Below are 15,537 nucleotides of genomic sequence, written 5' to 3'. Positions count from 1 at the left end.
TAGGTCAAGTTGGACCGAACTGGGTCAACAATCTTTGGTGTGTTTGTTTCTCTTTATCTTTTGCTTGTGGTTTTGAGCTTTTCACTTTGATTACTAGATTAGATCTATGTGTTGTTATTATTGTTGTTACTTGTGTTTACTTTGAAATTGGTTACTACTTTCCTTTACTTCACGCATCATAGTTTGTATTGGTGTGAAATTTGAGTCCGAATTCGCAACAATATGTGAATAGATAAGTTCGAATAAGTAAATCCAAAGAGACGGTTATATTATTGACATGTATAAAGAGAGGTTAGCTTTTTCAAGAAACGCTTATATTGGGCTAAAGGAAAAGCCGAAGTAATCTTGCTGTAACTATATTAAACAAGGAAAATGCTGACAAGTGTCGTTAGAATATTGTTTAAGCATCTAAAAATAGTAATTATTACGTTGAAAATTGTGTAGTTATGTCTTTTATATTTGTTTGACTTGTATTTTCAAAACAATTTTATTTTTCGTAGATTCCTTAAACAATACTCTTAAGACACATGTTAGCAAGTCCAAATAACGTTCATTTCCGAATAAGGGGAAGATAGTTTTTTGTACTTTTTGAGAAACATTTAAGTTACATAAGTGGATCAATTTCAAGGGAGCTTTTAAACTAGAATAACAAGGGTTTTATTAGGTCTGAATTAGGTCTGAAAAATTACCACACACTCAAGGTTTTAATTTTTTAGCATCACTATCTTTGATATTGTGGAGAGTTGTGGTCACATGCAGTTGCACTATATCATTAGGATTTCACATCGTTTTCTTATTGATTCCTCAAACTCGGTTTATGAATTTTGAGCTCAAAATTGAGATTGTTGATTATAAAAGTTGAATTTGATATAATTTGATTTGTTTGATTTATGAACCAACTATGTATATAATTCTTTTTTTCTTAAAAAAAAATGTATATAATTCTTTTTGATGTGGAGTGGTATCTCTTCATACTAATCCCTCCAACTGAGAAATTTTTAATCAAGAGATTTGACATTGTTGCATTTTAAGAATTTAATTCTAACTCATGGTCTCATAAAAATTTCTTACTGTTTCACCTATATTATTGGGTCGACAATGTATATAACGATGGACGCTGATATTTACTGTGAAGAAATCATTTTGAGAGTTTCACGAAAACTTTTCCATCGTCAGATCTTCAATTTATTTGAAATACATGTGTGCTAAAAGAGAAAGAGGCAGTGGTACTATGTTATTTCAATACATCGTGATTTTGTCGGCATAAAATTTTTCGGGATACACATCATTTTCCTATAATGATATACCTAAACAATACTTTTAAATTTTTATAATGATTTAATTATACAAGTTTGAATCATGATGTTCACAAGTTTGAAGTAGAAAAATTACATATTTTTAATCCCATTTTAAGGATCGAAAAATAGAGAATAAAAACAAGTTAAACCATCATCAATTTAAATAAGAAAAGGGTAATGTTAACCATTGTCCTTGATGCATTGGATAATGGAACAAAAATAGAAATTTTGTGTTGGAAAATGATGAAAAGTGGTCAAGTCGACTTGTAAAAAGTTTATAAATTGTTGTTTACGATGTAAAGCTATTAATTTTGGTTACCTTAACTATTGTCCGGTTAACAAAGACCCATAAGAAAATAGTAGTAATTAATTAATTCATTCTAGGCTAAATTGCATTTTTGGTCTCTTAACTATTTAATTAGTATCGCTTTGGTCCCTTAATTAAAATTTGATTTATTTTGGTATCTTAACTTTCTCTCCTTACACATTTTGGTCCTTTCCGTTAGGTTAAATTCAAAAACGTTAGGTTTTCTTCATTTTTTTCTCCTCTTCTTCATCTTCATATCATCTCCATCAACCTTTAACAACAAAAATCTGAGAAAAATTCTAGAAGAACATTAAGAAAATCTAACGTTTTTGAATTAAAACACATGAAAAAAGACCAAAATATATAACAAAAGAAAATTAGGATATCAAAATAAATTAAATTTTAATTAAGGGACTAAAATACTAATTAAATAAATAGTTAAAGGACCCAAAAGATAATTTAGTGTTCATTCTAATATTGTAATAAAGTACTGTAATAAACTCACCGCTACATCTTCTGAGTTCTGTCTATATATAATCCTTCTAGAACCATCCATCCATCGAAATTCCAATTCAGTTAGAAATTCTTACAACCCATAGCAAAGAGGGAGAACGAGTGAGTTTGACGCTAACAGAAAAAAATGGTGAACTTCATGCTTATGATCAGCGCTGAGCTTGAGAATTTGACCAATCTTCAACCTCAAGGTGGCGTCGATGACCCCAATTTCCCCTATTTCTTCAAGGTTTTCTACCACAATCTTCAACATGCTTTTTTCTTCATCTTTTTTGTTGTTAATTTCGTTGTTATTAACTTTTTTATGATCTTTGTGATGATAGTTGAAATGTGGAAGATGTGGTGAAGTGAGTCAGAAAGAAACCTGTGTTTCCTTGAACGACACCGTTCCTCTTCCAGCTGGTAGAGGCACTACTCATCTTGTTCAAAAGGTATTCTAATTTTCAGTTACGCATTTCATCAAACAGTTAAGTTGCATAAATGGATCATTTGCGATTGCGAGTAGAAAAACGGTTAAATTAGAACAATAAGGGTTTTATAAGCGTATAAATGTTTGGATTGTCTTATTTGAGCTTATTCACCGTTATAAACACCTGTAAGTCTGTTTGGGAGAACTTCTGAAAACAGATTATGACATGTTCATAAGTTGTTTTCAGCTTATTCTTATCATGAAAACAGCGTGTAGCTTGTTTGAAGACAATTTAACTTTATTTTATCTTTTGTTATAGAAATAGCTTGTACATAAGCATTTATCGTGCTAAGCGTTTATGCTATAAGCTGCAAATTAAGTTACTTATGTATTAAACAGCTTATGACATGTTCATAAGCTGTTTTCATTATGATAAACAGTGTGTAGATAAACAGTGTTTTCATAGCTTATGTATTAGCTATTTCTATGACAGCAGATATAATAAAGTAAAACTGTTTTCATACAAGCTATAAGATGTTTTCATAAGCAATCCTGGAGAGCTTATTGAAATTTGTTGAAAACAACTTTATAGACATGTCATAAGTTGTTTCTATAAGCTCTCCCAAACAGTCTCAGAAATGCTTATGCCAGTAGATAATCTCAAATAAGCCAATCCAAAATCTCTATTGTTGCGGCGGTCCAAATTCCAGTTGTTAACCGTCTTTTAAAACCTAAACTTAAGTCCATTTAGGATCTGTTTGAATTGAGTTGTTTAAGCTTATCTATTATTGACAGAAATACTTGTTAAGACTGCTTAAGAGAACTTTTGGAAACAATTTATGACATGTCTATAAGTTGTTTTCAGCTTATTTCCATAAGCTATCCTGGATAGTTTGTGAAAGCAGCTTATAGCTTATATAAAAAGAATTTTATTTTTTTGATCTTTGGTATATAATTAGTTTATACTTATGCACTTATATGATAAAACATTAAGTTTTTTATCCAAATAAGGCCATAATGCGTTACATTATAGTAATATCATTCACATATGTGAATAATCAATAGTTTTTTAAACAAACACTTATAGTATGGGTAAAGGAAAAGTTGAAGTAATCTTGCTATGACTCTTTTAAACAATAGCATTAATTTTTGAATAAGTTGGAATTAACTTTTGTACTTTTTCAGAAACTCTTGTGTCTGACCTCTCTATACGCTGCAGTAAATTTATAAGGGGTTTTCTTATTTATCGCAAACCTAATAATTAGGGTTCGTTGGATTCACTTCTTTGAGTTTATTTACTGACATTGACATCTGTGTGGCTGTTTGAGAGACCTAATGGAAACAACTTATGACATGCCTGTAAGTTGTTTTTAGCTTATTTTCTGAAGCTCTCCAAGATAGCTTATGAAAACAGCTTATGACTTGTATAAAAACAGTTTGACTTTATTTTATCTTTTTGTTACAAAAATAGTCTATACATGAGCACTTATATATTGTAACCGTTTATGCTTTAAGTGCCTTATTAAGCTGTTATCCAAACAGAACCTAATTTTAGTTGATATGACCCAATAAGTTAGATCTTATCCAAAGTGGGTTGTTATCTATAGATACTAAATTGATGGTTTACTTTTATGACTCAGAGATTCCTCACTTGTATTCACATTTTATTATCTTATCTAATATGGATCATTTAGCAACATCTGCATCCAGAGAGCTCCCCATTTAACTAGTAATTGTAGCTGTTACTCTGTACATAAAATCAAGTCTAAGTTTGGAGATACACAATTTCAAAGTTTTAGTATTTTTCCCCTATTTGTACATGTATGGTAGAGAAATGGAAAGTCGGCATATCCCAAATTCCCAATATATTATTTACATACTTAATTTTTATGGATCTATCATTGGCAACTTCTTTTTATCCAACTAGGTAGAATAATTGTGTGTTTGGAACATTTGGTAATCACGTCGAGACCGCGCATTTCGCTAACTCTATGATCTGCTGCTTCTGCAAGTCCACAGTGTTAAAGCATAGAGCTAACTGAGTTTAGGTTTTTATTTGTCTGACTTGTTATGACTGAGCAGAATTATATTATGTTTACTCTTCTGTTGTTTATGTTCCATCTATGTCCACGTTCTGGAAATTTTATATAATTCTGCTGCATAACTTTTAAGTGATAAGTACTATTTTTATTCATGTGGATGTGGTATTCTTTAACCTGTATTGTCTACTGGTGGTGCTTTCTTGACACCCTTTGTTTGATACGCAGTGCAAGTTTTGTGCCAGTGTGAGCACTGTAACTATGATCCCAGGCAAAGGAAAACCACTCACCCAGGAAACAACTGAATCAGGAAAGTTTTCCCCTCTGATGTTGTTTGACTGCAGGGGCTATGAGCCGATAGATTTTGTATTTGGCACTGGATGGAAAGTTGAGTCGGTGAGTTTCTTTGTTATTGTATGATATTTTCATTACTTTTGGCATCATATCTTCAGTATTCTCCTCTCATTGCTCCATGTTGCTTATAGTGATATATAAACTGGATATGGTAAATTGCCCGTATACTCTATTGTTTGTTTGCTTGGCTTTTATTCAGTATTTGCTGCAGTTAGATGTCACATTTTATATGGTTTGATGCTTATCGTCGATAACTAGACATATGTTTTCCATGGTATCAATCCTGTCTGAAAAGTTTACTTTCGGAACTCCAAACTAACAAGAATTTGATGTGATTAACTTCAAAGTCTTCTACTCTACTGTCTCAGAAATCAAACCAGTAATCATACGAGATGAGCAAGTTCAAAGTAATTTTCAATTTTTAATCTTCACAATTTTTAAGTCTAAATTATTGAGAGATTTGCCAGACATGCAATCCCAGTTTGCCCTCTTGAATCAAGTTTCATGCTATAGTTGTACACTAGATGATCTTTCTAGTGATGGGACCTCTATTTTCCAGTTTTAAGCATAAGCATCAGCTTTCTTCTTTTACATGTAATTTGTATCATACTTTGTTCCTACATTACTTCCCCGTCCTTTTTTACATGATCTATCCTCTAGTTCTAGGTATTCTTTATTAATCCTACATTATCTCCCCATCCTTTATTCCCACATTTCCATTTGATGGACCTGCTTCAACGTGTTTGTGGTATTATAATTTATAAATTTTCTAATTGCTTGTCCAATTTTCTTCTAAATGCAATTTGTATTTTCTAGCTGGAGGGAACAAAGTTTGAGAATGTTGACTTGTCAAGTGGAGATTTTTCCGAATATGATGAGAAGGGTGAGTGTCCAGTCATGATATCCAATCTTCGTGCTACTTTTGATGTGGTGAAGTAAAGAGAACTAACTTGATGTTGGAACATTTTCTTGGTGTATAAATTGACTGTTCTCTTTTGGACAAACGTTTGTAATCTGGAGTACATTATAACAGTAAATTTGCATGATTCTCTTAATATTAAAAGCTTCCAAGGAATGATTGGCTTCAGTTTGCATTTCGTATCTCAATGTGTGTTTGTTTCACCCTTTAAGTGAGTAGGAGTGTCTTAGGGAAGCCATTATTTTTAGCTTTTCAACTGAGTAGACTTGATTTTAGGTATGACATTCACGTATAATTGATTTTTTTGAACGGATTGGTTACAATCGAGTTGAAAATCCTATTTCAAGAGTAAAAAAAAAAAGATTCAAACATAAATTACAAATTCTCAGCCTGACATGTTATTACTCTTTTCATGAAACTTGTTTCTCAGGTAAAAAACGTAGTACTAGAATTTTCGGTTTCTTCTTTTTAGCTCCTTTTTTTCTTTAGTAAAGTATGAATTTAAATGTGTATTTCTTTTTTGCCGAACAGAAATTTATTCAGCAAAATATAGTAGTTTTTTTTTTTTGTTAGAAAAAATATAATAGTGTCCCCATGAGTTTAACTCATTTGGCAGGAACGTTGCATAATTTATGCAGGGACTGGGGTTCGAACCCCGAAACCACTAGGTTACTAAACCATAAAAAACGAGAAAAATATAATAGTAACTTTAAAAGTTATATTTTTCCGTCGACGGGTTGAGTCTAGCTGAATATGTTAGACTCTCACAATGTAATAAATTAATGTTTAAATTTTAATTAGGAGATGTGTCACACTAAGCGTGTGACATATCTTGAATGTGATTATCTCTCGTGAAGAAAATCTTGAAAATAAAAAGTTATATCAAGCATTGTGAAACAACAAATCATATAAAAGACTAATAATAATAAAATCACTTTTTTTAAAAAAAAAATTATAAACATTTTTTAATAATTTCATTTAACTATTAACTTTTCATACTATTTTTTATTTTTATTTCTTTAACTAATAACATTAAGTATCAAGCAGTATGAATTAATAAAATCTATAAATAGTTCACGATTAATAATAATAATAATAACAAAAACATTATCTTCAAAAATAAAAATAAAAACTTTTTTTTTGACAAAAAAAATAAACACATTTTAGAATATAATTTTATTCAACCTTTTTTCACAATAATTTATTTTATTCCTTTAATAAAAAAATTGTAAAGAAAATTTTATTTTGTTCATAATTCCTTTTCCTAGTTTATGACAAAGGAAAATAACAACGGAAGGTACATACAAAATCTGCCGATCTGATGAACACTTCCTACTACGTTGTTTTATTTTTTTGAGGGACTTACTATGTTTTTGTGATAAATATTTCAATTTTTGTTTCAAGGGTTGTAATAATATGTTTACTACGTTTATTTAATCCCTCCACTTTTGTCTAAAGAAATTTCTCCACTGTCATAAATAAAACGTGACAAATAGCATTCACGGGAGTTACAATAGACGTTGCAAAAAAAATGACAACGCAATTGTCGCATCATATTTTCTATAACTGGTTGGGGTCTTGGGGAGGAAACCTCACCCTATGATGAGAAGAACTATATGACAACGGTGATAGTACTTAAATTTTTTGAAAAATAGTTTTGCCACCATTGTGATTTTATCTAATTCGAATAATTAATCTCTAGAGCTGCACAAAGAGAATATCAAATTCACATAAAATGATAGAATTATTAATATGGATTGATTTAGATGATAAATGACTTTGAATCTTACACAAATGGTCATGAGACCCTTGTATGTAGCACTGATTCCGCGACGGAGATTAATGATGGAAACTTAGTACCAAAAATATGTAAAAAAAATTACAAGGTTTCCATTTTTTTTTTTAAGAAGATAAAGTTTCCATTTGTTTACTAATATATTTAAGATTCAAAGTTTCCATTTTTTTTTGTTCACAAATTGTTTTTATACATTTCAATCTCCTTTTATTTTTGTCAAAAAAAAAAGTTTCCTTTTGTATACTGCTATATTTAAGAGTCAATTAATACTAGTTTCCATGTTATTTTTTGACTAATAATACCAGTTTCCATATGTATAATTTACTTTATAAATCTATAAATAAGTTGATATATTTTGATAATGTTATAGTTAATTTTTAATCAATAATTGAAATTTATTAATTTATTCTTTAAGCTGAAAGTACACATTGAATAAAATAATAAATTTTAATTTTTTTTTTTTAAAAAGGAAAATAATAAATTTTAATTATTTATTCAAAAATTAAATATGTATACTATTAAAAAATTAGCTTTAAACCTTACATTAGTCAAAAACAATTTTTTTCCCTAAAGGGTAGTAAAAAAAAAGTTTAAACCTTACATATAAATTTTAAAAAATAAATTATAAATTCATTTTTTGAATTTCAGATACACATGATACATTTGTGTGTTTTTTTTTTCTTTCCTTCTAACACAACAACACTCAATACGAGGTGGAGTGTCAAAGAGTACCAGCAAGGACAAGCACGAAAAAATCGTAAGTACCAACCTATGCTCGTGTGCACGACAAAACATTAACCTTATTTTTCACAGTTTAATTCATCATCATCATCATCATCATCATCATGTGTCCAAAATCATGTTTTTTTCTATGTAGTAAAAGTAAAATACATGTGACAATTCACCTTCTTATGCATTGTTCGACCTCTTAAATAAGTCGATTGGGAGTTAATACAAAAACAACGATTGGATCGTAACTCTGATAAATTTTATTTCATTGGAAATTACGATCCGTTAAATCTGAGGGACTTTTGAGTAATCTGGTCTGGAACTATGTAGAGCAATCATCTTCTTCCTGTACCATACCATCACTTTCATCAACCAGTTTTTTCACTTCTATAAGATCAAAAAAAAAAAAAAAAACCTACCCTTTATCTTATATTCTTCAGAAAAGTCTTCATTTTGTAACATACCCATGTGCCATAATCTTGTTCTCCCCAACCCCATATATTCAAAAGTTGACCCAGCATAGTCTACAACTTCTATTAGATCCATATAGCTTTTTTATTGTAGTGAGAATTTTCTGAAATTTGCATAACCGTAGACCATAAATTTAACGCCATTTTATGCATTTATTACTCCATTTACATTAAATATTTGATCTTTCATAACCCTTAATAGAGGGTGGTTACCATATAAAATTTCATTCATTTTTTCTCTCTTTCTTTCTTCATGATCTTTGTGTTTTGAGATAATTTTTGTTTTTTTTTGAGATTTTTAAGCAAGATGCAATCGAGGGCTTTGGCATCTGAAGAAGGAAAATCAAAAGGGTTATCACTAAGATCACTGCGTTTACTTGTTGTTTTCCTTGCACTATGTGTTGTGTTTTCTGTCATAAGTGTATACACAATTAAGCATTTTGGAATTCAGAGTGTGGTTACTACAATGAGTTCAAGTTTTCAACCATGTATTGAAGAACAAGCTGGTTTGGAACAATGGATTAAACCTCCTTCAAATCTGATCCATAATATGAGTGACAAAGAACTTCTTTGGAGAGCTTCTTTGGTTCCTAAGATTAAGAATTACCCTTTTGAAAGAGTTCCTAAGATTGCTTTTATGTTTCTTACTAAAGGACCATTGCCTCTTGCACCAGTTTGGGAGAGGTTTTTGAAAGGGCATGAGAGTCGTTATAGTGTGTATGTTCATCCAACTCCTTCATATCAAGCTCATTTTCCTCCTTCATCTGTTTTTTATAAGAGGCAAATCCCTAGTCAGGTATGTATATTTCGAACTTATGTATATATTTATGAAACTTCATTTGTAGATGCTAAACTTGATCGCAAGTTACCAATGTTTAATTGGTGCTAATTTTGGGTTATAGATTGAGGATGATATCCACTTTATTATGGTTGTATCTTACTTTCTGATTTCTGTTCTGGTAGTGATGTTGATTTTGTTCGTCATTGTTACTTGATCGATGTGTGTTGTCAATCGCGGATCTCAGAAAATAGTGGTTTGTTTAAATTCCACTACGCTATAGCCGCTGTTTGACAACACTGTACTTGATCAGTTCACTGGGTTGCTAGAACTAGGTAAGGAACTTAGGAAAGACTTTATGGGGGTATGTGTAAACATGTAGGTTTACTATGTCCTAGGTTTAGGTTCCTAAGAGACTTTAGTCGATGAGTTAAATTTCTCATGGCAATGCAATTTCTGAATTTTACTGAGAATATAAACATGCTTTTGGGTTGTTTGTTATCAAGTTCAGCATAGAAACATGTTGGCATGCAACCTAATTATAATCTATATGTAGCTGGTTAGTAGTTGCAAATTCAGATTTGGTCTGCGTAATTCTTATGCAGTTATATTGTAAGGGCATGCTACAAGTTTGAGAGAAGGAACAAAATAAGATCAATTAGGGGGTTAAGGTTGAGCTTCCTCCAAGAAGAGATATGGCAGTAGCTGTTGCATATTTATTGTCTGTTTTCTTTTGTAAATTTTGAAGAAGAATATCTTGGGGGGGGGGGGGGGGGGGGGGGGGGGGGGGGGTGGTGGGGCACAGCCTAATGGATGGTCTGCACATATTTTGGATTTCATGGGAATATGGAAAAGTATGTTCACTGCATGTTAGGATTGGCCGCGAGTTAGGTAGAATCATAGTGTGCCGCCTTTATTTCGTCAAACTCGCTGTGATTAGCTTACAGGGTTTGTCAAGGTCCAACTTTCCTATATGCTTAAGCTATTAATCTACGGACACACAATTGGTTTTACATCCATTTGGCCATAAAATGCGATGATACACAGACTTACTCCATCAAATGATAAAATTAATTTGTGAAGAATAAGGGTGGAAAGGATGTAAACACAGACCACTTGGTCAATAAAGGCATGCAATTAGTTTAAGGGTTGTTGCTTTTCATGCCTCTGTTCATAGCCTATTATTCCTGATATTTCGTTAAAGCAATTATTCCCTTAACCGTACATTTCACAAAAGTCAATTGCTTAAAAGTTTACAGCAAACAGGAAGCCACCAGTTGCGGACATAGTTAAGGTAGATAGAGTTAGTTAGTGCATGTAGGTTAGAAATTAGAATTCTAACAGAATCTGGCAGGGACAAGCTACAAAACTGTAGGGAGAAGATTAGGTAGCATGGTTGTCAAAACTTTGGCAGAGAAGGGCTACAGAGCCACTATTTGACAACACTGTACCAAATAGCATATTGCAAAACAATAACGATTTGTTCAAGTTCTGCTATGCTATAGCTGCGCCATTTGACAACACTGCTTTCAGTTCTCTATTTTCTTTTGTAATTCTCAAGAGATGAGTCGGGGATCAAATATTTCCCAATGGATGGTCTGCATATATTTTTTAGTTCATGGAAAAGTATGTTTAGTAAATTACCATCATCTATATTTCAAACTGGGGTTTGTCATGGTCCAAATTTCCTATAAACTTAAGCTATTAGGTGAAGGACATGATTGGTTTTACAGCCATTTGGCCATAAAGTGTGATGATACACAGACTCACGCCATCGCATGCTGAAATTGACTTGTGTAGAATAAGGGTGGAAAGGATCGAAATCAGAGTTGTCAAATAGCAGCTATAACACTACAGCTTAGCGTAATTTGAACAAATCGCTATTGTTTCACAATTCGTGATTTATTCAAATAGTGCCACTATAGCGCTGTAGCATAGCGGAATTTGAACAAACAACTATTTTCTGCAATAAGTGATTGACAGCATTGATAGAAATTCAGATCACTTGGTCAAGGAGTTTCCAATATTATGTATGGGACTAGCTTCCTAAAAGCTTAAATTGTTAGGGGCACACAATTAGTTTTATAAGTTTCAAGGGTTGTTGCTTTTCATACCACAATTCATAGCCAGATATCTTGTTAAAGTGATTATTCTCTTAGCCTAAGATTCCACATATGTAAATGAGACATGGTCTTGCTAACGAGTGCCCCGGGACACTAAGGATTTCAAATTAATAAACTATTTTTTTTAAAAGTCAAGTACTACCATTTCCAATACATTGAATACACAAATTTTCATAAAAAATTAGTCCCTCCGGTCACATTTATAAGCAAAAAAGCATTTTTTAGATTCATTCAATACTTAATGTATTTGGTCAATATATAGACCGAATACATTATATATTCAATGAACCTATAAAGTACATTTTTGCTTATAAATGTGACCGGAGGGAGTACTATTTAAGGTCCTTAGAGAGTGCCCCCGGCACTTGTTAGCATTTCCCATTGAGATAACATATGTAGAACTCCCTGACTTGGTTGGCAGCTTTTAGCTGAATAGTGATCCCAAAAGTCAATTGCTTAAAAGCCTACATCAAACAGGAAGCCCCCAATTGCTGACTTAGTTAAGGTAGTTAGAGTTAGTTAGTGTTTGTAGGTTAGAAATTAGAGTTCTAACAGAATTTGGCAGGCACAGGCTACAAATATGTAGGGAGAAAAAGTTAGGCCGCACGGTTGTCAAAAGTCAAAACTCTTAACTCATAACCATATGAAACTCTAGGTATTAAAATCAAGCTATCTAGCTTACAATATCATTTCGGGTAGACAGAAATACTAAACATTGTCATTTGGTGAGGAAAATTGAACAAGTTTGCAAGTAGACTCAGATCATTTCACGTAGACTCGTATAATGGTTATTTACTTATTTACCCCTTGAGATGCCTGAAATGACAATGTTTTAATGATTTTTAAAATGAAAAATGTAACAGCTAAATGATAAGGTTCCATAGTGCACTAAACATTAACCTCGCAGTTTTAGCACTAGACTCCACAGATGCTGCAAATCGTGTCTTAGTGAGGGTATTTTAGGTATTTTCCTATTAAAATAGATGAAAACCTTCTCGTGGCGCTGTCTCTCGACCTCACGCTTCTCTCTCTGGCGACTGTCTTCCATCTCTGTGCAGACCTCTGTTTCTTGCTGCAGACCTGCTGGTGCTGGCAATCTCTTTTTTTACCTCCCTGCTGTTAGTTTCATCCATTGCCACATATTCTCAGCAAGGATTAACTGTATAAATTGTGAATGTCATGAATTTTGAACAATTTTCAAGATTTTTTTTTGTATAGTATGAAAATGATAAACTGTACAGATATTTTATGATAGTATATTACATTTGTTTACTACCCACAATACCTCCTTAGCATTTTGGGGTTGGCCATTTTGTTCCACTATACAAGATTGATAACACAGATTAATAATTATTACTATGTTGGAATGTTAAATATTTTATCGTGCATGTGGTAAATTGTGTTTAGATTCTATGATAGATGTTTTAAACATTACTTTTGTATTTAGTTAATTCAAAAGTTTACATAGAGTCGAGTTTTACAACTTTATATTAGTTGTGTTTTGTTGAGTTGAAATTGGTTTGGGTTCTTTAAGATGGTGTATTCTCAAGCTCGTGAAATCTCACGAAGAACAACTTGTATTTGTTCTTTCGCTTCCAAACCTAGGTTCATCACTGGTTCAAGCTAAGCGCGGTCTCATCAATAAATCATATTACATTTGTTCTCTAATCTCTGAACCAGTATCTTTATCAGATAATTGTAAAGTTTAAACCATAAAGATGCTCTTTTTGCGTTGAGAATTGGTAAAGACTGCGAATACGAATAGCAATTGGGTAGGATAACATAGCTGGTAGTTTCTTCTTTATTTGTTAAGTTCTCAAGTCATTGAGTCTTTGTTATTTAGGGAGATGGAAGTGTTGGTGTGTCAAGTGTGAGTTAGAAGTCCCACATTGGATGAAGAAGTGGATGTTGAGCGACTATACTAGTGAGAGGACCCATATGGTGAAGATATGGTGTCCAAACCACTTGTTTGGTCGCTCTTAGTCTATTGTGATGATCCCCGGATTCCAATCATGGCCCAATAGAGAACTGCAACAAAAACAGTGTAAAGTTATACAGGATAGTTTATTTTCAAAGGAGTATGAAGCAATGTTTATAATGTCTTGTGCACTGTGCAGACTGTTAGCGGCTGCATCTGTTGCTTTTGCTTTTGCTTAGGTTTATGTTATTGTGAATTTGTGGTCATGTATTGATTTATGAATCCATATTCTTCTTGTGCAGATTGCTGAGTGGGGAAGGATGAGCATGTGTGACGCCGAAAGAAGACTACTTGCTAATGCATTACTTGACATCTCCAATGAGCGGTTTATTCTATTGTCCGAATCATGCATCCCTCTCTACAAATTCAGTCTAGTCTACAACTATTTAATGAAATCCAAATTCAGCTTCGTCGGTGCATTTGATGATCCTGGTCCATACGGAAGAGGACGCTACAACCCAAACATGGCCCCTCTAGTCGACGTTGCAAAATGGCGTAAAGGCTCTCAATGGTTCGAAGTAAGTCGTAAGCTTGCCATCAACATTGTGGAAGACACCGCATTTTATCCTAAGTTCGAACAATACTGTAGACCGGCTTGTTACGTCGACGAGCACTATTTTCCAACCATGTTAACCATTCAAGCGGGGAGTGCGTTGGCAAATCGGAGCGTAACTTGGGTGGATTGGTCTAGAGGTGGAGCCCACCCAGCTACATTTGGAAGAACAGATATTACAAATGAATTTTTTGATAGAGTTCGTGGAGGTCAAAAATGCCTGTATAACAATAGAAACTCTACGCTTTGTTCTCTTTTTGCAAGAAAATTTGCTCCTAGTGCTTTGGAACCTTTGTTAGATATGGTGAATTCAAAAGTCTTAGACTTCTGATATATTTATATTTTCTATTGATTACTGCATATGAAAATATAAATGTAGAACAAAAGTCTTTAGAAAAACTAGAAATTTTATTATATGGCATGGCATGGTGATTGCCTCATTGGATGGTGAATGCTAGATGATGGTAGTGATGACCTCAATTTTCACAACTTTTGAGTCATTTTTGAATGTACAGATGAGCTTATTGGATCATACATTTGTTTCATATTAATTGTTTGGATCTTTATTTTTTTTAATCTTTTCTTCACTTAACAGTTAACATTAATATTTTAGTTTTATGGAAGCTCGAATGAAAAATAGGCAGGCAAGGCCGTTCGACAGGGGCCTACGTCCTAGCCTATTTAAAGCCTAACTTGGCCCAGCCTGTTTAATAAAAAAGTCAGGCACAAGCTTTTTATAAAGTCTATTTACTTAAATAAGTTAGACTAAGGCTTACAAAAAAAACTATTAAACCCATCGGGCCAACATATTAAGCTTTTTACATATAATATATCTTCTGTTAATGATATTGTTGGAAGTTTTTTTCTTCATAAACTCAAGCCTTCACATGATTTGGTTATTTAGCAGCAGATATATTGATGTGATTGGTCATTTGTAAGTAGATTTCATTATTTAATAGCAAACTTATTCGTGTGTTTTATGTCTTCATAAGTTTTGGGCTATTTAATAGTAGGTTTATAGCTGTTGATGGTCCTTAGTGTAAAATAGTCTTTTAAATAGATTTTTAAGCTTCACTAGACTTTTAAAAAGGTCAAATCATACCTTAAAAATAAGTCTATAATAAATAATAGGTGAGTCTCAAACCTATAATTTTGAAGTTTTGAAGTAGGTTAGATTTAAACCTTAGAGAATTCGGACGCCATTTCCATCCTTAATGAAGAAGATGGATCTTTAAAACTCAAAAGTAAGAATGGAAGATTTTAAAATTGTGA

General features: G+C 32.4%; 2 protein-coding genes across 3 annotated transcripts; both read left to right on the top strand.

Annotated features, from left to right (window-relative positions):
• Positions 1 to 2,102: 2,102 nt before the first annotated feature.
• LOC25482010 (CXXC motif containing zinc binding protein) lies at positions 2,103 to 6,014 on the top strand. The gene is made up of 4 exons (XM_013610461.3): positions 2,103 to 2,347; positions 2,442 to 2,549; positions 4,795 to 4,962; positions 5,737 to 6,014. The coding sequence occupies exons 1-4, from the start codon at positions 2,246 to 2,248 to the stop codon at positions 5,857 to 5,859; spliced, it is 501 nt and encodes a 166-aa protein (XP_013465915.1). The 5' UTR covers positions 2,103 to 2,245; the 3' UTR covers positions 5,860 to 6,014.
• Positions 6,015 to 8,290: 2,276 nt separating this feature from the next.
• LOC25482008 (glycosyltransferase BC10) lies at positions 8,291 to 14,841 on the top strand. Of its 2 annotated transcripts, none has more exons than XM_013610459.3 (3): positions 8,291 to 8,391; positions 9,137 to 9,629; positions 13,955 to 14,841. In XM_013610459.3, exons 2-3 carry the CDS (start codon positions 9,141 to 9,143, stop codon positions 14,594 to 14,596), a joined length of 1,131 nt encoding a protein of 376 aa, XP_013465913.1. In that variant the 5' UTR covers positions 8,291 to 8,391; positions 9,137 to 9,140; the 3' UTR covers positions 14,597 to 14,841. The 2 variants fall into 2 exon arrangements, with proteins under 2 accessions (XP_013465913.1, XP_024631090.1); XM_024775322.2 differs by having other exon boundaries at positions 8,335 to 8,391; positions 9,128 to 9,629.
• Positions 14,842 to 15,537: the final 696 nt, after the last annotated feature.

Source organism: Medicago truncatula, chromosome 1, assembly GCF_003473485.1.
Source record: "Medicago truncatula cultivar Jemalong A17 chromosome 1, MtrunA17r5.0-ANR, whole genome shotgun sequence".
Taxonomy (NCBI): Eukaryota; Viridiplantae; Streptophyta; class Magnoliopsida; order Fabales; family Fabaceae; genus Medicago; species Medicago truncatula.
The sequence above is the reverse complement of the archived record's forward strand: the minus strand, read 5'-3'. Positions and strand labels throughout refer to the sequence as shown.

Bases quoted from the DNA above. Each gene is read 5' to 3' on its own strand.
- LOC25482008 (XM_013610459.3), top strand. From the start codon at position 9,141: ATGCAATCGAGGGCTTTGGCATCTGAAGAAGGAAAATCAAAAGGGTTA. The intron at 9,630-13,954 runs GTATGTATATTT...CTTCTTGTGCAG, and splicing joins AGAGGCAAATCCCTAGTCAG to ATTGCTGAGTGGGGAAGGAT.
- LOC25482010 (XM_013610461.3), top strand. From the start codon at position 2,246: ATGGTGAACTTCATGCTTATGATCAGCGCTGAGCTTGAGAATTTGACC. The intron at 2,348-2,441 runs GTTTTCTACCAC...TTGTGATGATAG, and splicing joins ATTTCCCCTATTTCTTCAAG to TTGAAATGTGGAAGATGTGG. The intron at 2,550-4,794 runs GTATTCTAATTT...TTTGATACGCAG, and splicing joins CTACTCATCTTGTTCAAAAG to TGCAAGTTTTGTGCCAGTGT.